Genomic DNA, 24,819 nt, shown 5'->3' on the forward strand with positions numbered 1-24,819 from the left:
TAAGGGAACACTGTATAATGTTAAGTTTGTTAAATTTCAATGATATCAATCTGTCCATTTAGGAAGCACAAGTGATTGTGAATCGGTTTCTCTTCCTTTAGTGCAAATGAAAGATGGCACCGACAATGATGGCTGCCTTGGTCACATGAGCTCTCTTGTTTTTGCTGTTTTTCTTTGTTTTCTCAGTTGTTGGTGAACAAAGAATGCTGTGTGGATATTTATTTCGAGCAATAATAACATAACAAGGCAATAAAAAGCATTCGATCAATAAAAGGTATAGTCACCTTACATTAAAAACATAGATCAGTGATTTGCTCAAAATGGAGTGGGAAGAAGTCAAACTGATCAGAGATACAGCTGCAGTCTAAGGGACCTGGAAATAACGCTGGCAAGCGTGCGAGCGCTTTAGTCAAGCTTCGCCAGAGAGGAACACGGACTCCACTCCAGTCTATCCACCTAGCAAATCTCCACTGCCTAATCAACAAGATGGATGAAATCCTTCACGTCAACAGGACTAACTCCGACTTTGCACGGTCTTCTGCTTTACGCTTCATGGAGACCTGGCTCATCAACTCCATAGCAGACAGCACAATCAAAATTCCAGGCTTTCAGGTGTACAGAGCAGATCGCGTAACAGAGCTGTCTGGGAACTCTCTCAGAAGCCAACCAGGTGTCGGCCAACGACCTGTCATCTGTGTGGAGCAGCCTCAAAAGCATCACTGGCTACAAGAAACCATCCCCCCCTGCTGTGGGGAGAAGAAATATACTAAGATAATTTAGCAGCATTTATCTTATCTTAAAAATATGATGGCTGACCATTTACACAGAAAAAAATTAACAGTGATCAACAAGGCTGAGCAAGTAAAATTCCCCTTTTGCCCCACTTCGGGGTGGCCTTTCCTTCCATCCTTCAAGCTTGGGTCCTATACCAGAGGCCTGGGAGCTTGAGGGCAGCTACAAGTACCTTGGGCAAATGGGAACCATGAAGAGGCCACAAAAAAGCAGCAACTACCAAGTACCTGCAGAGAGTAAGGCAAGTCCCAAGAAGTCAGCTGAATGGAAAAAGCCAAGTCTGGGCAATTAACACCTAGCCCTGCCGGTCATCAGGTACCCCGCTGGTCAAAGGAGGAGATAGAGGCCACTGACATCAAGACAAGGAAGCTCCTTACAATGCACGGCAGGTTTCACCCCAAGTCCAGCATCCTGAGACTGTACACTAAGCAGAAGGAAGGAGGCCAAGGATTAGTGAGTGTCAGAGCCACTTTCCATGAAACAACAAAAATCCATGAAGACATCAGGAAGATGGCCCCGAGTGATGATGTGCTTAGTGAATACCTCAGGCAGCAGAAACCAGAGGAACAAGGGAAGGAAGAGAGGGAGCCCTCAAAAAAAATGCACAGTATGGACCACCGTCAAATAGAAGAAGTGTCTGATATCGAAAAATCCTACCAGTGGCTGGACAAAGCTGGACTGAAAGTCAGCACAGAGGCACTAATCCTGGCAGCACAGGAACAGGCTCTAAGTACAAGATCAATAGAGGCCGGGATCTACCATACCAGGACCCCAGGTGCAGGCTGTGCAAAGATGCCCCTGAGACAATCCAGCACATAACAGCAGGATGCAAGATGCTAGCAGGTAGTGCATACATGGAACGCCATAACCAAGTGGCTGGCATAGTGTACAGAAACATCTGTGCCGAGTACAGGCTGGAAGTCCCAAAGTCAAAATGGGATATACTGTACCTCCAAAGGTGGTTGAGAATGACCAAGCCAAGATCCTGTGGGACTTCCAGATACAAACTGACAAACTGGTAATGGCCAACCAACCGGAAATAGTAATGGTGGACAAACAGAAGACGAAGGCCGTAGTGATAGAAAGGAAGAAGAAACACGAGAAACTCGAGAAATACTAAGGGCTGAAAGAAGAGATAGAAAAGATGTGAAAGGTGAAGGCACAAGTGGTGCACGTGGTAATAGGAATATTGGAGGCTGTGACCCCCAAACTGGGAGAGTGGCTCCAACAGGTCCCAGGAACAACATCTGAGATCTCTGTCCAGAAGAGTGTGGTGCTAGGAACAGCTAAGATACTGCCCAGGACCCTCAAGCTCCCAGGCCAGAGCTTGAAGGAAGGAATAAAAGACCATTGCGAAGTGGGGGGTGAATGGGGAATATATATACACACACACACACACACATATATATAAAATGTGTGTGTGTGTGTGTATACTCTATTTTTATTTTATTTCCCAATGCACATTCCTTTGTTTGTTTGCATTGTTTATTGCTTTGTTTATATTGTTATACAGCCTTATATTGGTATATTGTTTACTTGCCCTTTGCTATTGCCTTACATAAGGATATGTACATACATATTGATAACTGCTGTACCAGAGTCAAATTCTTTGTGTCTAACACACCTGGCCAATAAAGCTGATTTTGATTCTGATTCTGAAGGTGGCACATCCATACGTGCAGTCACAAGAAGATTTGCTGTGTTTCTAAGCACAGTCTCAGGAGTATGGAGGAAATAACAGCAGCCATTACACCAGGATAGCTGGACAGGGCCATAAAAGGGCAACAACTCTGCAGCAGGACTGGTACCTGTTCCTTTGCGCAAGAAGGAACGGGTGGTGCACGACAATAGCACTACAGAATGACCTCCAGCAGGCTACTGGTGTGCACGTTTCTGACCAAACTGTCAGAAACAGACTCCATGAAGGTGACATGAGAGCCCGACATCCTCTAGGACAACCTGTGCTCACAGCCCAGTACTGTGCACCTTGACTGGCATATGCCAGTGTTTGAAGGCCACGATCTGCTAACCCAGAGAACACTAGAATTGGCAAGTCCACCATTGGCATCCTGTTCTGTTCATAGATAAGAGCAGGTTCACACTGAGCACATGTGACAGGCATGAAAGAGTCTGGAAACGCTGTGGGGAATCTCAGTGCCGGCAGTCCACGTGTCGAAGTGTCTTTGGGCAAGACACTGAACCCCCACAGACCTTCTGTTGGTGCAGTGAGCCCTGGGTTCCTCCTGATGCAGGACAATGCCCAGCTCCATGTGCCCAGAGTATGAAGACAGTTCCTGGATAAGACAGGCATTGATGCCATTGATTGTCAGGAGTGCATACAAGCAGGCGGGGGCATACGCATTTCTGAGTCACATTATGAGTTCCTTTTTCCTTCTCGCTTCCTTGTCCCATTCTTCTGCTATTCTTTGCTTCTCCCTATGTACCTCTCCCCTTTTTTGCTACTTGATTCACAACTACAGTACGCACATACACATACTGTACTGTGAACTCTGTCTTAGGTCACTTTTTCCTCAGCCCTCTTCAGCAACTTTTTTAGCTCTCCCATCCCTTCATCTTTATGGTTCTGGTCACATCTGCCAAGCAGCAGAGTAAACAACTGACTGAGTGCTGTCACAGCACACACACACAAAATCTGCTGACTCCCTGAACACCAAATACACACATTGCTGATGAATGCTTTACCCTTTACAGTGGCAGACACACACACCCAGGCACACGCCCCAGTCTGACACCACAGTAAGCATGCAGGGTCGCTTCAGATAGTATTCACTTTTTACAAATTTATTGTGCTGTAGATTTGATTTTAAATCTGAAATCTCTCATTTACAACAGCATATCTGTTGAGAGATTGACAGGATCTGCCAGAAAGAATAGGATAAAAAGTGCAGGTATGTAAATTATGTAGGAACATTTGCAAGATGACTCAAAGCTGTAATTACTGCCAAAGTGTCTTCAACAAAGTACTGAATCAAGGGTCTGAATAAATTTGTAAGATTCCAGTATTTAAAGTTTATGAATTTGCCTTTCAACCTTTCAAGTAATACTTTCACTTTGTTATTAGGGGTTATTAAGTGTAGATTAATGGGCAATTGTTAATTTTATCAACTTCAAATTAAATCTACAATGCAATTAATTGTGCAAAATTGCAGGGGTCTGAATACAGCACTGTCTGAAGCCACTGTATCTAATGACTGCCAGCGCATATTGCCCAAGGCGAGCTGGCTCCAAACACACACAGACAGAGATAGATGGACAGACAGCGGCACAGTGCTGTCATCTCTACGTCAGTATACAGAGAATGCAGAAAAAGCAACAGCGGGAAAAATGGGAGTAAAGCATCAACAGAGGGCAACATAAATAAAAAGATCATAACCGATACTCTTGCAGATGGATTCCTTGTCAGTCTATAAACATTTGTCAACATCCAAAGTGATGTGTTTTCAATAAAAACTGAAGATATACAGGGAAACCGACAACATTTTGGTCTGTCAACATCACTTAGAGGATTTTATGAGCTGATTTGATGCTGCATTCAGCCAAACTCGATCATCTCAGGACCACAGGGACCTGCTTTTAAGTCTTACACAAAGCAGAGAAGTGATTCATCTCTGTGACTCTTTCCTGCTCTGTGTCACGCTTATTTATTTTAGTGTACTCTCATCTCCCCTGCCACTCCAGTACCTAATGAATAGTTGAAAATTTACTTGGTGACCTACATTGCGTCCATGCATTCATAACCGGATGGCAAACAAAAGGGGAAACCAGCATAAACAAATTGAAAAAGAAAATGAATGCAGATGTTTTCATCCAGAGCATGATGGGTCATTGGGAAACAAATGATGGGAATCATATGGATAAAATGCACCAGATCGCAATCCAAATGAACACCTATTAGACATTGGCCCCGCATGTCATATTTTCACAGGCCAGGGTTAGTCTGCTTTAATTGTGCAGCTTAAGTGTTTCCACTGTGTCCTCACAGCAGGAAACTGTCATACCAAGTCATCTTGTACCAGGACTGACTGCCGCAACCCGTGAGGGCCACCCTCCTCCTTCAAACACATATATCCATCAAAAGTCAAAGTCATTTGAAATTTAACACATATATATAGGGTAGCAATGTATCACCAAACCAAATTTAATCTGGATCCGATGGCCATTTTGTGCCATAACTTGACCTATAATAAAGATTGAACCCTGAAATGTTCAGGTAAGATGCACAGTATAACTGCCTATGAAACCCTAAAAGATTATCCAGATTGGGATCAAGGATTTTAGGACACATTTTGTGTTGTTTTGGATCTCATTTTTCACAAGGGACCTATTTACATGAGCACATGCTGTGGAGGTACATGTGCTCTCTGAGTGCTCTTGTTTCCCAATGAATCTCTAGTTCAGAGTCTAGTTTCACTGCCTTGGTTGAGCTTCTTTAACATTGCTATTATTCAATAAAATAGGCCAACACAGCATGATATAGATTTATTCTGAGAGCTATTAGATGCACCAGACAAGCTCGACAGGTAATTGTTTGAGAAAGAATACATCATCAACAACTTCTTTTAAATTGCTCTGCTGTGCTGTTGAAAAACACTCTCTCACACACACACACACACACTGTATCACCATCATTAAATACTAAACGAGGGAATACAGATTATTCTGCCCTACCATGGAAAGGCTGAGGTGCAGTGCCTAAGTGTTTTTGCAGAGTGGCTAAGCCAAATGAATACAAAAAGGAAACATATCAGAATGAATATAAAAATGACAGTTTTATGCACTGAAGAAATAACAGAGAAGTCACCTGATCACTGGAACATAGGCTGGCAACAGGAATGACCTGTCAATCAACAATCAGTGTTTGGATGAACGTTTGTGTGACTGGCAGCATTGCCAAGCTAATTAGATAGCTTACTGAATATATGTCTGTAGATCAACTCAGGATGGTAGTTACAATCATTAATAAGATCAGCCTCCACAAAGAAAACATGAAGCAGACTTTGTTGGGGAATAATTTTTGTGAATGGCAACAACAGAATGTAGCTTATTTTATAAGTAAAGAAACTGCTAACACGTACTGAATTAGCCAAGATACATTAGCCAAGGAACCTAGTTAGTTGATAAATAATGTCATAAATATAATCAAAACAACAACAAAAATGCCTTAGCCATCTGAAAACCTAGGGAGAACCTTGGATATATTCAATATATAATATACTGCATTTTTAAAGTATGGTGCTGTATGTCTGTCCGCAGCCAGCATGAAGAAGACCTTCTCCAGGATCAACCCATGCAAGGCAGCTGGACCAGATAACATACCTGGTTTTAAAGGACTGTGCCAAGGAGCTCAAGGATGTCCTCATGGACATCTTTAACGTCTCCCTGAGCCAAGCGGTTGTTCCCACGTGTTTCAATTCCAAAGAAGCCCCACCCAACCGGTTACAATGACTATCGGCCTGTATTCAATTATTATGAAGTTCTTTGAGTGGCTGGTCATGCAGAACATCAAGTCCATCCTTCCTCCCTCCTATGACCCATTTCAGTTTGCATACAGGTCAAACAGGTCCACAGAGGATGCCATTACTGCTGTTCTCCATCCAGCCCTCACCCACCTAGATTCAAAGAACTCTTATGTGCGAATGCTGTTACTAGACTTCAGTTCAACATTCAACACAATCATCCCCACAGCAGCTTACACAAAAATTTGGACACTTGGGACTCAAGTCCTCTCTCTGCAACTGGGTGCTGGACTTTCTAAACAGGGAGGCCACAAAATGTGTGGGTCGGCAGTGACATCTCCAAGACCATCACACTGAGCACACGGGCTCCGCAGGGGTGTGTGATCAGCCCATTGCTCTTCACACTGCTGACCCACGACTGTGTGCCAACCTACAGCACCAACCACATTGTCAAGTTTGTAGATGACACGACTGTAGTTGGCCTAATTACCAACAATGATGAGGCCAACTACAGGAGTGAGGTGTGCCAACAGGTCCAGTGGTATAAGAGCAACAAGACTAATTGTGGACTTCAGGAGAAAACCTCTAAAACATCCACCACTGACCATCAACGATGCTGTAGTGGAGAGAGTGAGCAGTACCAAGTTCCTGGGGGTGCACATCTCTGAGGACCTCTGGTGAACCATCAACACCACATCACTGGCCAAGAAAGCTCAGTCATGCCTCTACATCCTCCGCAAACTGAAGCGAGCTAGGGTCCCACCCCCCATCATGCGCTCTTTCTATCTGGGCACCATTGAGAGCGCCATCACTGGCTGCATCACTGTGTGGGCTGTACTGCCTCCTGCAGAACGACCCTGCGACGCATAGTGAAAACAGCCAGAAAGATCATTGGTGCCCCTCTGCCCTCCCTTACGGACATCTTTAACACCTGCCTCACCTGCAGAGCCATTGGCATTGCTGATGACACCTCCCACCCCGCACACTCCCACTTCAGACTCCTGGAGTCGGAGTCTTCAGGCCCACTCCACCAGACTTACAAACAGCTTCATCCTCCAGGCTGTGAGGATGCTGAACGCTGTCCCATTACCCCGGCCCCCCGGCCCTGGACCGTAGCCCACCACAGGACTTTAAAAAAGACTACCTCTGCTGTTTGTGCAAACTCAATATATTCCCCCTTTTTGTTATATTATATATAAATCTGCAGTTGACTGTTTTTTAACATCACTCCAACATCTACTGCTGTTGCCATTTGCACTGCTGTAAATGTACATTTCATAAGCTATTATGCATCTCATCACCAACGCCCCTGGTGATGCTGACCACCTGACAATCTTCTTTTTATTATTTGCACTACTGTCACTGTTTGCACATGGCTTTGAGTTTCTTCATAGCCTATTAGATTGTACCATTTAGTTTATGCTAATTACTTTAATTCAGTCTTCATATTTTATTTATTCTGAGTTTATTCTACTTTTATTCTATTTAGTTTCTTAAATAGTAGGGGCATTCAATATGAGGAGAGAGAAATAGTATTTCGATTTTTCTGTATGTCCTGCACATATAGTGAATTGACAATAAAAAAGTCTTGATCTTGATCATAGAATAGCAATAGCTAATGTTTATTTTTTAGATTTGAATTACATTTTGACTGGAGCATGTTCTACCAATTTTCCCAGCACAATACACATAACAGGAAAATTGTGCATGCTTACATATAAACCTGTGCCATTGTTAAACTCTACATATACAGTGGTGTGAAAAAGTGTTTGCCCCCTTACTGATTTCTTATCTTTTTGCATGTTTGTCACACTGTAATGTTTCAGATCGTCAAACAAATTTATATATTAGTCAAAGATAACACAAGTAAACACATCATGCAGTTTTTAAATGAAGGTTTTTATTATTAAGGGAAAACAAAATCCAAAACTATATAGCCCTGTGTGAACAAGTGTTTGCCCCCCTGTCAAAACACTGGTTTATCGCACCTGAGTTCAATTTCTCTAGCCACACCCAGGCCTGATTACTGCCACACCTGTTCGCAATCAAGAAATCACTTAAATAGGACCTGCCTGACAAAGTGAAGTAGACCAAAAGATCATCAAAAGCTAGACATCATGCCGAGATCCAAAGAAATTCAAAAACAAATGAGAAAGACAATAATGGAGCTCTATCAGTCCGGAAAAGGTTATAAAGCCATTTCTAAAGCTTTGGGACGGCAGCGAACCACAGTGAGAGCCATTATCCACAAATGGCGAAAACATGGAACAGTGGAGAACCTTCCCAGGAGTGGCCGGCAGACCAAAATTACCCCAAGAGCGCAGCGACAACTCATCCAAGAGGTCACAAAAGACCCCACAACAACATCCAAAGAACTGCAGGCCTCACTTGCCTCAGTTAAGGTGAGTGTTCATGACTCCACCATAAGAAAGAGACTGGGCAAAAATGGTTTGCATGGCAGAGTTCCAAGACGAAAACCACTGCTGAGCAAAAAGAACATAAAGGCTCGTCTCAGTTTTGCCAGAAAACATCTTGATGATCCCCAAGACTTTTGGGATAATACTCTGTGGACAGACGAGACAAAAGTTGAACTTTTTGGAAGGTGTGTGTCCCATTATGTGTGGCGTAAAAGTAACACCGCATTTCAGAAAAAGAACATCATACCAACAGTAAAATATGGTGGTGGTAGTGTGATGGTCTGGGGCTGTTTTGCTGGTGGTTCGCTGCAGTCCCCAAGCTTTAGAAATGGCTTTATAACCTTTTCCGGACTGATAGAGCTCCATTATTCTCTTTCTCATTTGTTTTTGAATTTCTTTGGATCTCGGCATGATGTCTAGCTTTTGAGGATCTTTTGGTCTACTTCACTTTGTCAGGCAGGTCCTATTTAAGTGATTTCTTGATTGCGAACAGGTGTGGCAAGAGAAATTGAACTCAGGTGCGATAAACCAGTGTTTTGACAGGGGGGCAAACACTTGTTCACACAGGGCTCTATAGTTTTGGATTTTGTTTTCCCTTAATAATAAAAACCTTCATTTAAAAACTGCATGATGTGTTTACTTGTGTTATCTTTGACTAATATATAAATTTGTTTGACGATCTGAAACATTACAGTGTGACAAACATGCAAAAAGATAAGAAATCAGTAAGGGGGCAAACACTTTTTCACACCACTGTAGCTCCAAAAAGAAAGCTGATAAGAAGGCTATACTTGTCCATCACATTCCTTGCTGTGACAACTCTCCATTTCAGCTCACTTACCACAGTCTTCAATCTACAGCCTGCAATTTACCTGGAGTGAAGTTTCCCTGCAGTTTCCCCAGAGACTTAAACAACCTGTTTCCACTCTATTCTTGCTATAGTTCTGAAATTACAGGCCTAAACCACTAATCATGTATCATACCCCAGACTGCACTAGGAACAAGATATCATAGTTATTACTAACAGCAGAGAAGAAGTGTACAACTTGGCTGTTTAACAGGTCTTTATGGTGGTGTCGGCTTCGGCTCTGCTCTTATTGAAGCGCATTCAAATTGTAACCTACACTGAGTGACAGAGTGAATGTGTTGCACACCACAGAAAGAACTTAGCTTCAGACATGCTAACCTGGAAAAAATATTCCTATAATTGTTTACTAGATTATTAATACACAAAGTCTCAAACACTTCATAATATGGAAACACCAATTTATGCATTTTGATCTATGGAACTTGTTTTGTTAACATTTAACCCCAAGGGCTAAAGATAGGGGAAGGTTTAAAGGCAAATCTCCAAACATCCATATGTAACTCCCAACAGTGTGGAAGACTTCATGCTGCTTGGAATGCACTGATACACTACCATCTGTATCATATTTCAGTGACAGAAACCAATTAAAATGCAGCTCCTACCAGTTTCTCTTGAGATCTGGATGAATGCCTCCACACCACTCTCTCCATAGTTGCCCTCCGAGGCTAGGGTAGACACATAGTTCCACTCCATTGCCGTGACAATGTCCATCATGGCCTGGGCCTGGTAGGAGTCTGGTGGTACCACACGGGAGAAGAAGTCATATCGAGTGTTGTCGCTAAGTTCTGGGGCTGTGGAGGCGTAGCTGATCTGGGGGATCTGCACAAGAAAGGGGAAGACAGAGGAAATGATATTGAGAATAAGATGAAAGGGAGGATGCAGCCTGCTCATTAATTGTTCCGCATGTTTGTGAAATAAAATATGTTTTGTTTTTTGTTGATAGACATTTAATAATTTTATCTAATATAGATCCAAATCCTTTGCTGCCTACTCAAAAAATACTACATCTAAGTAACAAAGCCATGCTTTGACAATTCCCTCATCTATTTTACACCTCCTTTAATACTTCTGAGATGTATATGAAGAAAAGATCTCACGGATCACTGTGATCTGTAGTAGAGTGAGTTAGGGGGCAGAGGGTGCGGCCCACAGTTACAAAGGGGTCTGCCTACTGGCCCAATCTGCCTGGCTGAACTTGCATTATTGTTGTTTAGTTGAATATTTTGAGTCTGTTTGCATGTTTTGACCGCAGCAAATTCTAAAAAGACAGACTAGGACCATGTCTGTGTCTTCTGCAAAGCAGAGACAAGTCCCAAACCGCTGACAAGGGGTTCTCGACTTATGCAGCAAATGGCACCAGCGGGGATGCTGCAGCCTATCTGGTATGGTCATTGATTTCACCCCCTTAATACCCCTTAATAGGGCCCCCGCACTTTGATTAAATTTGGCTGCCAGTGTCATATTGGTTTGTCTGCTGTATTTCTGTTTCCCTCCTTTTTCGAAGGAGCAGTGAAAGCATAAAAAATGTACAGGTTAGAAAATTTCTGAAATCAGTTTGACATCCGATGATGCCTTTAATCTGGAGAGAGAGAGGGAGATGTCTGGTGTCAGTCTGGAGAGAGCTGTGTGTGCATGCGCATTATTTCATAGAACATGACCACAGCCTTTTAAGTGCAGATGCATGCGTGCTGTTTCTCTAACTTGCATAGTGTGGGTAAGCTAACTATTCTGAGGATATTGGTAAAAATGGGGAACAAATACAAGTTGGGTGCACTGCAGGAGCAAGAACAGAGGAATAAACCTGTGGACTCATGTTCCACTCACAAACTTCTTCTCAGCACAGCAGTTTAACAAGTGTTCCACTGCTAGCCCCACCACTGACCAAGGAAGCTATGCTAGCAAGGAGCAGGCAGCTAGCTCCATGCATGCCTGACTGTGATTAATAATTAATAATTCTCAGGGATGTCAAGGCAAGTTGTCATTTTCAGTGTTAAAATGCAACTGTAGACTCATTGTTGGTTCAGAGATGTGAAGGAAGTAAACATGGCAAGGAGAAGCAAAAGTAGTAAATAAGTTGAAAATTGAATGAGGAATGACATAGGGATCTACAAAAAAGTCAACTGGTGGTGGCAAAAAGTGGTCATCTTTTCAACATTGATGTCAGAGCTGACAAAATAAGGGGAGAGAAAAGAAGATTTGATGAAGACAAGACACAAAAGAGACAGCAGCAACCAGATTGGCAGACAGACAAACAGGTTGACAGAGTGACAGGAGACACATAGAAGCATACACACATAAGTAGCACGACAGGCAGATCGATTTCTCTTCACAGAGGGGCAGAGCCAGGGAGGACCTTTTACTGTACTGACATCTTATTGGTATTCTTTGGAAGTTAAACTTAACTGCCAATCTAAAACAAAAGATGAGGCATGTCAGCTGTCTGTTTCTTCTACACAATTGCTGAGCACAGCACTGTATGAAGAAATTAAAAACAGTGTGTATGTGTGTTTGAGGTGCATGTCTATGTGTGTTTAACTGGAATATTTCTGAAGTACCCTTCTCACTGTCTTTACTTCCTTTGAGTGTCATCTGAAGTCCTGTCACCCTGTATCTACAATTGCCTTTGCCATTTTAAAAGGTGGAGGATTTTTCCTGAGCTTTGCAGAATTGGGTAAACTGATCATCTTCAGTGGTGCTGAAGCACCAAGTGATGTCCTGACTTTCCACACTTGGGTGTCTTGTGTCAGGGGCGGGGCTTGTTTACTAAAAAAAACATATTAGACTTTGTTGGGCCACAGCAATGTCAAAATTAATTCTTAAATTGGAGCAGTATTCATTCACTTTGTCACAGAAAGAGTATTAGAAAAGCAAACGACTGATAAGTTTTTCTTCTAAAAAAAAGCAATCATTGCGCACCACTAAGTGGACAGCATCAGTGTTTCTTGGCAGAAGAATATCAAATATTGGAACAACGCAATTTTGTTCTTTTGCTTTTCTGTTGTATTTTGCTCAGTGAACCTCATGAGAGTTCATATTTGGCACACTTGAATACTGTGACTGGCCTCCTCTGCCAGAAGAATACAACTAGAAACTCCAACTTTGGGATGTGGATGTATAATTCATCGAGGATAGAGATAAAGAATATAAAAAGAAAGAGAAAAATCTAAGCTCTGCCAGCTGAGGAAAACAATTGGTATAACAACTTGTGTGCATGTGTGGTCTACTATTTGCATTTTTAGTATGGCTGTGTGTGACTCCACTGTCTCACTTGTCATGTTACTGTCTGTGCATTTAAATAAGCGAATATACATTTCAAAGAGAAATAAATGCATGATGGTAGCAGGACTATGAGGTATCTGTTTACAACAGTAATGGGAAAGTAACCCTGTGACCTGAGCAAACCTGCTGCTTTGATAGTTTATTCCCTCCTTCAGATGGGAAACAGACATACGGAGACACAAACACACACTTACACCACATACTCATCCTATTGTCATATTTTACAAGTCACTACTGAGTAAAAAGACAAACAGCAGTGAGAAATGAAAAGAGTAAGGGAGAGAGAGAGAGAGAGAGGCAGTGTACAAATTCACTTACATCCAAAATTGTCTGTAGTAAGCACAGACCCAGTACTGTCTCCCTTAACCACACCTGAGCTTTCTAAAATAAAATATTTCTACAGAGTAACACACCCACAGATCCCCCAGACACACTTGTATAAGCACTGAAACCTACTTAGACCGAGCACATCTAATGGCCTGTGACATGTGAGTGCTGTAAATCATTCTTGTGCCGTGAGTTTCTAGTGACTCGAACCTTCTTTATCGCAAGTGGAGCTGGAGTCATAGTTAGAGGTGGGAAATTAAGGGCTTGGTACCCCCACATCAGTGGGGAAAAAAGATTATGCCTCTGAATTCCCCTAATTCTATTTGCTCTAATGAATGTGTGTTTGTCAGACAAAAGGAGCAGAGAAATATTAAGGTTTGTGATTTAAAAAAAGTGTGTGTGTTGTTGAATGTGGAGTTTCAATTAGCTCTAGAAACACTTTCTTGTCGTCAGATATACTTATCAGTGGCTTAGTGTACTATTTTTGGCTTTCAAACAAACTAATCTATGCATGGAGTTTTGAAATACACACAGCAAAGCATTTCAGCCTCTTTCACTAGGCAAGACATGCTGAATTTTTGATGCTTTATTCACAAGGATCTCCAAAGTACCAAAAGTTAAAGGCTTAAGGCACTGCAGTTTTCACCCTCGTGGAATTCCTATTCTTAGCAGAGTCAGAAGGCCTCTGAACAAGCTGTTAGTCTCTGCAGTGTTCCACTAAACTTCATTAGAAGTCTAAACTCTCCTCTAGAGCAAACACTAATCTACTTCATGTTGTGTGGCTGCTGCTGAATCACAATTTGGGCCAATTGCGCAGATATTAAATCCTGGTTATTTTGTTTAAACAGAGAATTGATCACAATAAAAACAGAGAACAGACTTCTCCTAAAAGAAGAAGAGAATGGTTCTTAATTGAACTGTATTCCCCTCCAAGCAAACACTATTGAAAGAGCTCAAACTAATGTTTACCCTCCATAACAACAATCAATGCACACCAGTAGGCTGATGATGTCTCATTTCTATGAGACATACGGTGTTGTGCAAAAAGTCTTAAGCCACCATTAATTTTTCTGTTTTAGCAAGGCTGCAATTATAATTTATATTTACTTCTCTTTAAGTTAAAACCAGAAAATACATGAAATATGTACACAATATTAATAAACTCACAAGTTTCAGGACAAAATGGCAGTCCAAAGTCAGTATTTAGTGTGACCTCTCTTTGCACTTAACACAGCTTGAATTCTTTTGGAGACAGTCTTAGAACCATGACACACCCTCCACCATGTTTCACTGAAGGCCGCTATACTCATTCTTCCACCTGTCTCCAATTTTTCTTATCACATACTGTTGATGATAAAACCTTTTCACACTGATCTTCACTCTAATCTATACAAGTTTTTGCACATCAGCCTTTTCTCCGTGCCCCCCTTGTGAAGAAGTGGTTTCTCAGCTCTGTCCTTCTACAAAGGCCATTCCTGATCAAGCTTCTTCAGACTGTGGAAGGACCAACTGCCAAGCTGCCAGATGCTGAGCCAGGTCCTTGCTGGATTTCCTCTGGTCTCTCAAAGAAGAAACTGAGAAATTTCTCATCTGATTTTGACAGTTTCTTGGTTTTTCTATTCCTATTTTTGTCCTTGACCTCTACAGATTCTTGAAAACCACATCTGGAGTATCAAGTTTTTTGCAGATTTTTTTTTCCTGACATTATTTTGTTTTTAATATGAATATTTTCTAGTTGTATTCTGACAAAGAGTGAGAAATAAAAATATATAGTCAGCATAACATTGCTAAAACAACAAGTTTAATGGTGGCCTAAGACTTTTGCACAGTACTTTGGGAATCACTCAGGTTATACTGAGGAGAGTATTCTTAAGGGAGTGAAACCATCCAAGGCCCAAACTAGCAGAGAGACAGTAAGGTTAGCGCATCTAATGACTTTGGTGATAGTGGGGAACTGTTTCATCCCTTGCTATAGATCATGCTGAACTCCTCTGGGCAAACTGAACAGATAACTAACAGCTGGATTTGGGCCTTAACAGACATAATGATCCAGGCCAGTGGCTTTGTTTGTGTGACATTGCAGCTGGGGACCAAAATTAAGGAAATTCACTTCTCAGCACTGTACTCATTCTCAAGAGGAGCTACTGTTAAAGGAGGGATGCAATATCAAACAAAATGTTGCTAGACTGTACTGCTCCATGGTGAGTAATGTCATCAGCAACATGTGATCTTCTTTCAAGTTAATGGAACCTATGAACCTATAAACAGTGACTTTTTGAAATCTTACCTTTAAAGTCTAAGTCATAAATATCTGAGGCACAGTAAAGAATTCCAGGCTAAAAATTCTCTTAAAAAGATTAAAGCTACAATGACAGGCAACCTGTGGATTAGTCTATCTGTAATTATTCAGATTATAAAATGAACCGTTTTAGCGGAAAAAAAAACTGCCAAACATTCTCTGGTTTAAACTTCTTTAATGTGAGAATTTCATGCTGTTCATTGTCAGATATGATAGCAGTACAAATATCGTTGGGTTTTGGACTGATGGCTGGTTATATTAAGGAATTTTAAGTTGTTACCTTGAACTCTGGTAATTTATAAAGTGCATTTGTCATAAAATAATCAGCGAGCCTTAAAAAAAGGTATCCTGAGGCTGTCTTCTTGTATGGATACCTGCCTACAGTATATGACATAAATTGGCCCTTAGCTTGACAAACATCAAGCTAATATACAGTACACCTTAACTAAGAGACTGACTTTGCATTAATAACAACTTATGGTTGTGTGAAAACAAAGATATGTATGTGATATATAATAGAGTACATGTGTATGATCAACATGAGTGCATGCCTTATGTGTGTGGGTGTGTGTGTGTGTGCGTGCGTGTGTCTGCCAGTAATGGAGCTGTCAGGGCCAGAGTCTGAGCATTAGGTTGATAGATAGCAGTGGTCCGAAGCTAATTAACCCCACTGCACTACACACCATGTTACACACGCAGACATTCACACACAAAACAGTGTCAGAGAGGATTTCAAATGCTGTAGAATTTGTGCACACTCACACAGTAACAGTAATTGTGAGTAAGGTGTGCAGTAGCTAGTCAGGGTCGATGATGGTGATTAATTAAATGTTTTGATGCACACAAACATACACATGTTGTATAAGATCGAAAACTATTATGTACTTCTTAGTTTGGACTGTTTTATTAGTCCGCCTATTTATAGTTAAACTTGTGTAGAGTAAATCTGTAAAATAGTTGAATTTGTGGGACGTTTTGTAGCTACAATAACTAACCTTGAACCAAATTATTTTTTCCCAGATCAAGCTGGAACATGTTAGACTAAGATATCAGAGCATGGGAGACCCGCGAGAAGGAAGGTGCACGTACTCAAAATTGATCAGGCCGTTTGGAGCCCTGGTTCTGCGTTAGCCTTGGGAGCTGTTTACTTGCTCTAATTTGACTCAGCCAGACATGGTCTGTGTCTAATGAGGAGAGGTCTGGCACAGTGGGACCTCACCAAGTTAATTTACCAGAATGAAGATTATTGGGGCTGAGAGCTGGGTGTCTTGAGCTCCCGAAGCCCGTCGTCTCTGTCTGGGGACATCTGTCTCTCCTCTTTTTCTTACTGTTTGGACCTTTTACCTCTGTGTCTCCTTCCATATTTCTTGTTCCAGATTTATTCCCATTTTGCTGCTTTTCTGCATGGCATGGTTTTCTTACCAGCTTCCCAGTATCACACTGTACTGATCAGCATCTTGCATTTAGTGCAGAAAGGCACAAAGCCAAAGAGATATTACAGTGCAGAGAAACAAAGAAAACCTATTACCTCACTCGGTCTTAGATCGGCAGCACTCTGGAGCAGCGATACTAGCCAGCTCCAGTCTCCTGAGTACTTGCATGGGTGCAGACCAGACAGGGGGCAGTATGTGATCTTGGTGAGGGCCATGGACCTGGAACCAGTCCAGTACTGTGTGATGTGGTGGTCAGACCCACTGCCTCTTGTCCAAGTGTTGTTTCATCTCATGCTGCTAGGTAGTGATCCTGCCTCTTAGTTTGGTGAGTGGCACAGGCTCTGAAGTAACCATTGGAAGCAGCCACAGCCTATCCAGGGGTAACCTATTATAAGACAGGCCAGAGAACTGCCAGTGGTGGAGTGTGGTGTAGGGATGTAATGTAACTTCCATACTGGCTACATCTATGTAAGGACATCAGGTTACAATCCAATTAATGACACTCAAGGGCAGAATTAAGAATGCTATCAAACCACTGACAAGCAAACTATAGATTAGCTTTTCACCCCTCATAACTCCAAATATTTTGTAATTATTTCAGAACAATAATCAATCAATCAATCACCTTTATTTGGCCAAGTATGTTACACACCAGGAATTTGTTTCCGGTACAGAACCAAGGCAGCCATCTGCGGTGCCAACTCAACCGATGGCTCTAACCATCAGGGGCAACTTGAGGGTTCAGTGTCTTGCCCAAGTACACATCAACATGCAGACTGACGGCACCGAGATTCGAGCCTCCAACCCTCCATTTGGGACACGACTGCTCTACCCACTGATCCACAGTCGCCCCCAAAGCCAAGACGTTAAGAAAAGAAAGGAATGACATATGGAAGACAAAATGCTAAATGCAAATGAACAGACACGACAAAGATGAAATTGATATGTACAGGCAACAGCAAAAGGAGGAGGGAAAAGAATTACAAAGATAAAATCACTGAACAAGACAAGCAGATACAGGGTCTGTTTTAAAATGCATCCTGGGACACTATTTAACACCTTCACCATGGAAATCACAGCAAGGCCACCTCACTCCTGCCAACTTAGTTTCAGAAAGCTACCCTGGCAGCTGAACATGCATGACATAGTATTTAATATCACTAAATAGTATTTAGCAGCACTGTTAATATTACTGCTAGCTTGACTGCTATGTGCCTTATCTCAGTCACATTTTCACATATGAGGCAGTTATGATTTTTTTACATGTTCTGAAGAAGAAGGTGGGTTCAATACAAGACTAAGAGTCTACAGCCATGTTAGCAGCTGTGTCAATACCTTCAATAGCCAGATGGAATTGACAGATTATAGATCTACTTCAGGATTGTTTAACCCTTCTGACTTGCTGAACTTAAGCCCTTTTCAGACATGCACTGAAATGATCTAGACATTACCCAGAGGAGGTTTATGTGAGAATGCAAATGTCTGAGTCATTTCACTGCCAGCTCCATAGTACAAAGTCCATTTAATGTCCAAGTGGGCCGGAGAGAGCCCATGTAAGAAAATAGCCACATATAGTCTGGATTATTCAAAGGGAGCAGGTGTGCTGCATGTGTGAAATGGCAAATCTCGACAAAGTCTGGACCTCATTGTGTTCATGTGTGAAAACCGCTTTAGATTGCCGTCAACAAACACTTCTAGTTCTGGTGACTGTTTTACATAAAGAATTAGCATTACAGTGAAAACATACTGAATAACTGAGCTTTGATTAATAGCCAGCACTCGATGACATCGAGTTAGTTCAGTTTTTTGATGCCCATATAACACATACTTCCATTACTGAGTCAGACGTACTATTCAGTGTTACCAAGTGTGAACGTGAACCTGGAAAACACAGGATGGATTCTAAAGTGAACCCTTCATACCCCTCCAGGCAGCCCATTACATGCTCAGGGTGATACTGAATGAGCAATGATGACACAGAAAGTTCTGGTCGACAGGCAAGAGTTGTGATACCAACGCACCATCTCAGCCAATTTAAATTTCAAAAGGAATCTTATTAAAAGCTACAGCTAGGAGTAAAAAGATTTACAGTTCTAAAGATAAATCTGTGCCTGCTGCAGTGTGAAGGTCAGAGGGCTGGCTGGAGAATAAGCTATGCCAGGTGCTGGAGGTGTGGAGGTGCTGGTGCCTGTACCATTATGTTTACATACACACACACTCGTGCAATATTGATGAGCTAATGAGCGGACACACAATGCAAGTTTCACTGGGGTAACATCTGTGTCTGTATACACACAACCACTGCCAATATCAGAGAGGTGCGGATGGCCAGAGGGCTGGAGGCCAGGAACCTGAGGCTACAGCCTTTAATGTCAATACCTTATCATTTTCTCCTTTCTCTTTCTCTCTCTCTCACAAAGACAAACTTTTATTGCCCTGTATCACACATTTTGGAACCAGCACAAACTTTGTCCCACACAGAACAAATGGCCATCTGTCCTCACCTGCCTTTGAATATCCTGAATGCAAATTATACACAACAAATACACCTACTTGTACTTGGACACATCCAAACACAACCAGCAGTCTAGAGAAACAACTTGTTTTTCCTCTTATCTTTAATAGTGAACACTATTCTGTGTGGTCATTTTGACAAGTAAAGCCATTCTGAGTGTCCCATTTTTATTTTGGACATTTTGACACAATAAAGTCATGACAAACTGAAGCTGAAACAATTTTTAATAACATAAAACTGACAATTGCAGGAAGAAATATTTTCAAAATAAAATTTAATTTTAATTTAATTTAAAAGTTAATTGCCTATCTTTCTATAAAGCCTTGTGACATGTAGTAGGTTTGTCCAGCAAACTGACAAACTGATGGATTAATACTCATTATTTATGACAGTTAAGAAGAAATCATCCTTATTTTACTTGTTTTCTAATAGCGGGGCAATGAAATCAGTGTGGGTTAGGTACTGCTTTAAGTTGATGTCTTTTTATAATCAAATGAAATTATATTTTTAAATAACATCTGCAATGTAATCAATGGTCATAGCTGTTGTGATTTAAGACTGGTTTGATAACTCACAGCTTGTCATGCACCCAAACAAATCTACTAGGCAGTTGGTTTTCCACAGAGCTTGACTGAAAATAAATAACCATTACTTTTATAGCCTTAGAGTCACTCCTGATGCTATCTCTCACTTCTTTAGCATCTCACCCTCCATTCTTATCTCTTCAACTTTCACTTTTCTCTCCTAATAAACATATCAGGTCCTAAAACTTGTAAGGTCTCTCTGACTATGCTCACAGCTTATTTCACCTTTTTTGCCTCAAAATGCCAAAGTACACTCTCTCTCAGATTTTCCTGTTTATGTGATTTGAATGATATATTGCTCTGATAGCTACATCACTTCAGCAACCTACAGAACATCTCATGTGCAATGATACATTCACACAATCACACACAGGAGGAAGATATGAGACTACTTGATCCAAACCAGTGACCTGCAGCTTCTCCTCTCTATACTACCTCTCTCTACACAAAAGTGCTATCCAAGAGTGCTTCACTGTCAGTTTGCACGTGATGGCGTGTGTGTAGGCAGGCGTGAGTGTCAACATAAGCAACTGACAACTGCCAGCATTCATCCTCACTGTTACTATGTGCATTCATTCCTGCATCACACTGCACAACTGTAGCCACTAATGTCACAAATTCCTCAAAATACATACATAGAATGTCAAACTTACAAACATTTCAGTCTTTTTAAATTCACACATTAAGCCTAAGGACAGACACATGTTTAGAAAAACACAGTGCCTTCCACTGTTGAAGAACTGAGTCAGGTATTCCCCAGCCTCATATCCACCAGACATATATTTCCATTGTAACACTCGTAAATGAGCCTCATACATCATGCATGGAAAGCATTTTAAATCCGTTTAATGAAGAATAAATTAGCAGCAAATTAGAGGCTAGAAAGTGTTTAAGAAATATTCAAGCGTGTATGTTCTGATTATGAAATAAATGTTGATTTAACGTTTGGTACAAGGACACTTTTTTGATACAAGAATGACAAATTTCCCTGGGGGCAGACAGAATCAATGCGTGCCCTCACATGGCTCAAGTTCACTCAGCTATTGTTATGACTTAAATGTCTGCATGTGTGTGTTTGCACGCGCACATGCATCTCCTCAGACTGTGTGGGAGCCGGTACAGTTCCTCAGTTGCCATGGTGTGCATGTGTGTGCTTTGATTTATTTTTTCCGTATGAGCTTGTAACCCCTCACAAGAGGCCCATTATCAGCACAGCGGGCGACCACTTTGAATTGGTCAAGTTTTGCATATTACATTACAATATGTATCAGCATCAGGGGGCGTGTATGAATAGGGGTGTGTGTGTGTGTGTGTGTGTACATCAGTGAAATCATTCGTCACCTGTGCTGCAATCATAACTGCACTATGGGGTCAACAGGAGAGCTGATACAATGCACACACACACAAATTGTTATGTACTATCAACAGATATATCACAACTCTGACAAAAACTAAATGAAGTTACCATCTGTGGTAACAGCATGGTGCTTGAGCATGAATGGGGACAATGTTCAAAATTGTTTCCCCCCCCTTTTTTTGCTGATTAAGGTCCCCCCAGTTCTGTCTTTTGGGTGAATGGAGGTAAGTTATTTATATTGCATGCATGAAAATGACATCAGATTTATGATGTTTAAGTTCCCTATATTGCATGTGTAACCAGTGGGTTGGCCACGCCTATATCACCATGTGAGCAATTTGTCTGTTAATCACGGACATAAATACCACTCCTGGGGAAGCTGCTGCGATGAGCAATTGCCGTGCTGGTCACTGTAGTGAATATTCCAGAGTGAAGTCTGATCTACCTCTGTTTGTTGTTGACCTGTGTCCAACTTTCCTCTGAGGTATGTGTTGCAAATTGATTGCATGTTAGATTTGTTGCGGAGCAAAATGTTTATTTAGTTTTGTTGTTCAGGGGATTACTGCATGCTTCTCCATGGGTGACAACTGATTCAAGCGCGATCCTGCAGGAGTTGTTGTCTGTCGCACATATTGTGCCGAGACGCAGCCAAGGTAATTTTCAGCAGCTTTTGTTGTAATTGTTTTGAATCTTTTTTATGTTTTTATTGAATATGTTTTTACTCTTTGTAGGAATAATAGCCACTGCTGCTTTGCCTAGCGTGTTTTTTAATGTCAAGAAGCCTACTTCAATTTATCTCTCATTTTTATTGTATTGCTCATGTAGTTAGGGTTGGGTGAATTTTATGGTATGAGCAGTAGGTGAATGGTTTAGTGTACAGGGAAGAAGGAGCCTCTTAAGTTTGGTTATTGTATTGTGTGTGTGTTTTTCCCCCATTTGTTTCTGACTAATTGATTTTTGTGGTTTTTATTGAACGGGTATGTCCCAGTCTGTTGACCTTGACCATTTTATTCCTGTTTTAAGCCAGTGGGAGAGAATTGTACAATATTTATTTGAAAGGTGAGTGGGTATGTTGTCTTGAAGGGTAGTATTTTAACTTTTGGTGTTAGGCCTTTTTCTTAAACATTGATTCACTGTCACTAAATTATACATGGGCTCAAATAAATCCTAATTCTTATGGATAAAGCCAGTGTCTCTGTGTTGTTGCAAACTTATCTGAGGGTGTGGGAAACTAGTTCTTGTAGAGCTTGTATGAAACTGACCTGTTCATTGAGGAGGGACAATATTCTTTGGGATTGGGATGTACTAAAACGTATTAATTTGTGTCTGGGTTACCCAGGTCTGTATATTGGCCCGGTCAAACATGGTTCCTATTTAACATGTTTAATGTGCAAATAAATAAAATTAAAAACCAAGTAATTACAGTATGTACACTGTTGCATTGAACTGAAGTTTAATATACAATATTACTAATGAGTAACAAAAATTCAAGGACTCAGTGAAGGATATGAGTTAGCCAAAAAATAAGAATGATGTGAGAATGTAGCTCCTGAGGCAGCTGACGGGTACCGGCAGGCCAAGCGGACTACAGCCCGGGTGGTTGTAGAGGCAAAAACCCAGATCTGGGAGGTGTTCGATGAGGCCATGGAGAGGGACTATCGGTTGGCCTCGAAGAAATTCTGGCAAACCATTCGCCGCCTCAGGAGGGGGAAGCAGTGCCCTGCCAAAACTGTTTACAGTGAAGGTGGGCACTTGTTGATGGGTCCATCGTCGGACAGTGGAAAGAATACATCAAGGATCTCCTCAACCCCAGCATCACATCTTCTGGTGAGGAGGCAGAGGCTGAGGGCTCAGAGGTGGACTCGTCCATTACCCAAGCTGAAGTCACCGAGTCAGTTGAGAAGCATCTCGGTGGCAAGGCACCAGGGGTGGATGAAATCCGCCCCGGGGTACCTTAAGTCTCTGGACACTGTGGGCAGAATTTGTTGGCTCCATCAAACCAGGACCTCTAGCGTGCACTGGGATGGTTTGCAGCCGAGTGTGAAGCAACTGGAATGAGAATCAGCACCTCCAAGTCCAAGGCCATGGTTCTCAGTCAGAAAAGGGTGGCCTGTTCCCTTCAGGTTGGTGGAGAGCTCTTGCCTCAAGTGGAGGAGTTCAAGTATCTTGGAGTCTTGTTCACGAGTGAGGGAAGGATAGAATGAGAGATTAACAAGCGGATCGGTGCAGCTTCTGCAGTAATGCGATCGATGTACCGGTCCATCGTGGTGAATAAGGAGCTGAGCTGTAAGGCAAAGCTCTCGATTTACTGGTTGATCTATGTTCCTGCTCTCACCTATGGTCATGAGCTTTGGGTCAATACCGAAAGGGTAAGATCCCGGATACAGGCAGCTGAAATGAGCTTTCTTCGCAGGGTGGCCGGGCGCACCCTTAGAGATAGGTTGAGGAGCTTGGTCACTCGGGAGGAGCTCAGAGTAGAACCGCTGCTCCTCCACATTGAGAGGAGCCAGCTGAGGTGGCATCTGTTTCGGATGCCTCCTGGGCGCCTTCCTAGGGAGGTGTTCCGGGCATGTCCCACCGGGAGGAGGCCCCGGGGAAGACCTAGGACATGCTGGAGAGACTATGTCTCTCGGCTGGCCCGGGAACGCCTTGGCATTCCCCCAGAGGAGTTGGAGGAAGTGTCTGGAGAGAGGGAAGCTTGGACATCTCTGCTTAGACTGCTGCCCACGCGACCCGGTTCCAGATAAGCGGAAGAGAATGGATGGATGGATGGATGGATGGTGAGGCTGTGGCCAGAACTTGAAATTTAGCCTAATTCTTTGAGCATTAGCTTACACTACCTAACTACAGCTGATAAATCCTCCTAGCTGATACCCCAGTTCTGAAGTCAAAGTTCTGTTCATTTTTGGTACAGTAAGGGAAAAAAATATGTAATAAAATTGTTTGTCATCTATTGAAGGTGCACAATGATATTCTTACAGCCTTTGACACGAAGAATCCCGTTGTTCTAGTGCTTCTAGATCTCACAGCAGCCTTTCTCACCGTGGACCATACAGATCTTGTAGTAGATAAAACAAGCAAATAGAATATAGAATCAGTTAATGTACAACATGTAATGTGGGAGAGAACAATGGGTTGTACTTATGTAACAGCAGCAAAGGCATTGACCTGTGATTTTTTAGAAATGCACTCTGAGGGGAAGTTGGGACATTCTTCTTGTTGTTCAAAACATATTGCAGGGTGTTCCCCAAAAAAAGAAGTGAGTTAATGCAATTGGGGGAACAATGACAGGAAGCGAGAGATGGAAATAAAGTTAGCAACAGAGTTGGTGAGGTGCATGTGCATGAAGACCCGAGGAGAAGAGAAGACGTACTCCAGATGACCTGACTTCCTCTGCAGAGACTGACTAAAAACTAACAAGGTGATCCTGTATCCTGCCCTCTTATTCATATTTCAATAATATTGTTCAAT

At 42.0% G+C, this 24,819-nt stretch overlaps 1 protein-coding gene across 5 annotated transcripts in view; it reads right to left on the reverse strand.

Moving 5' to 3' along the window:
* grm8a (glutamate receptor, metabotropic 8a) overlaps positions 1–24,819 on the reverse strand; it is a 388,925-nt gene that overhangs the window by 253,954 nt on the left and 110,152 nt on the right. For all 5 annotated transcript variants that reach the window (XM_020599497.1, XM_020599496.1, XM_020599499.1 and 2 more), the window contains one exon: positions 10,157–10,373. In XM_020599497.1, the coding sequence (XP_020455153.1) occupies positions 10,157–10,373 (217 nt within the window). The remainder of the gene's footprint in view (positions 1–10,156; positions 10,374–24,819) is intronic.

This window comes from Monopterus albus, unplaced genomic scaffold, assembly GCF_001952655.1.
Source record: "Monopterus albus unplaced genomic scaffold, M_albus_1.0 scaffold41.1, whole genome shotgun sequence".
Classification (NCBI taxonomy): Eukaryota; Metazoa; Chordata; class Actinopteri; order Synbranchiformes; family Synbranchidae; genus Monopterus; species Monopterus albus.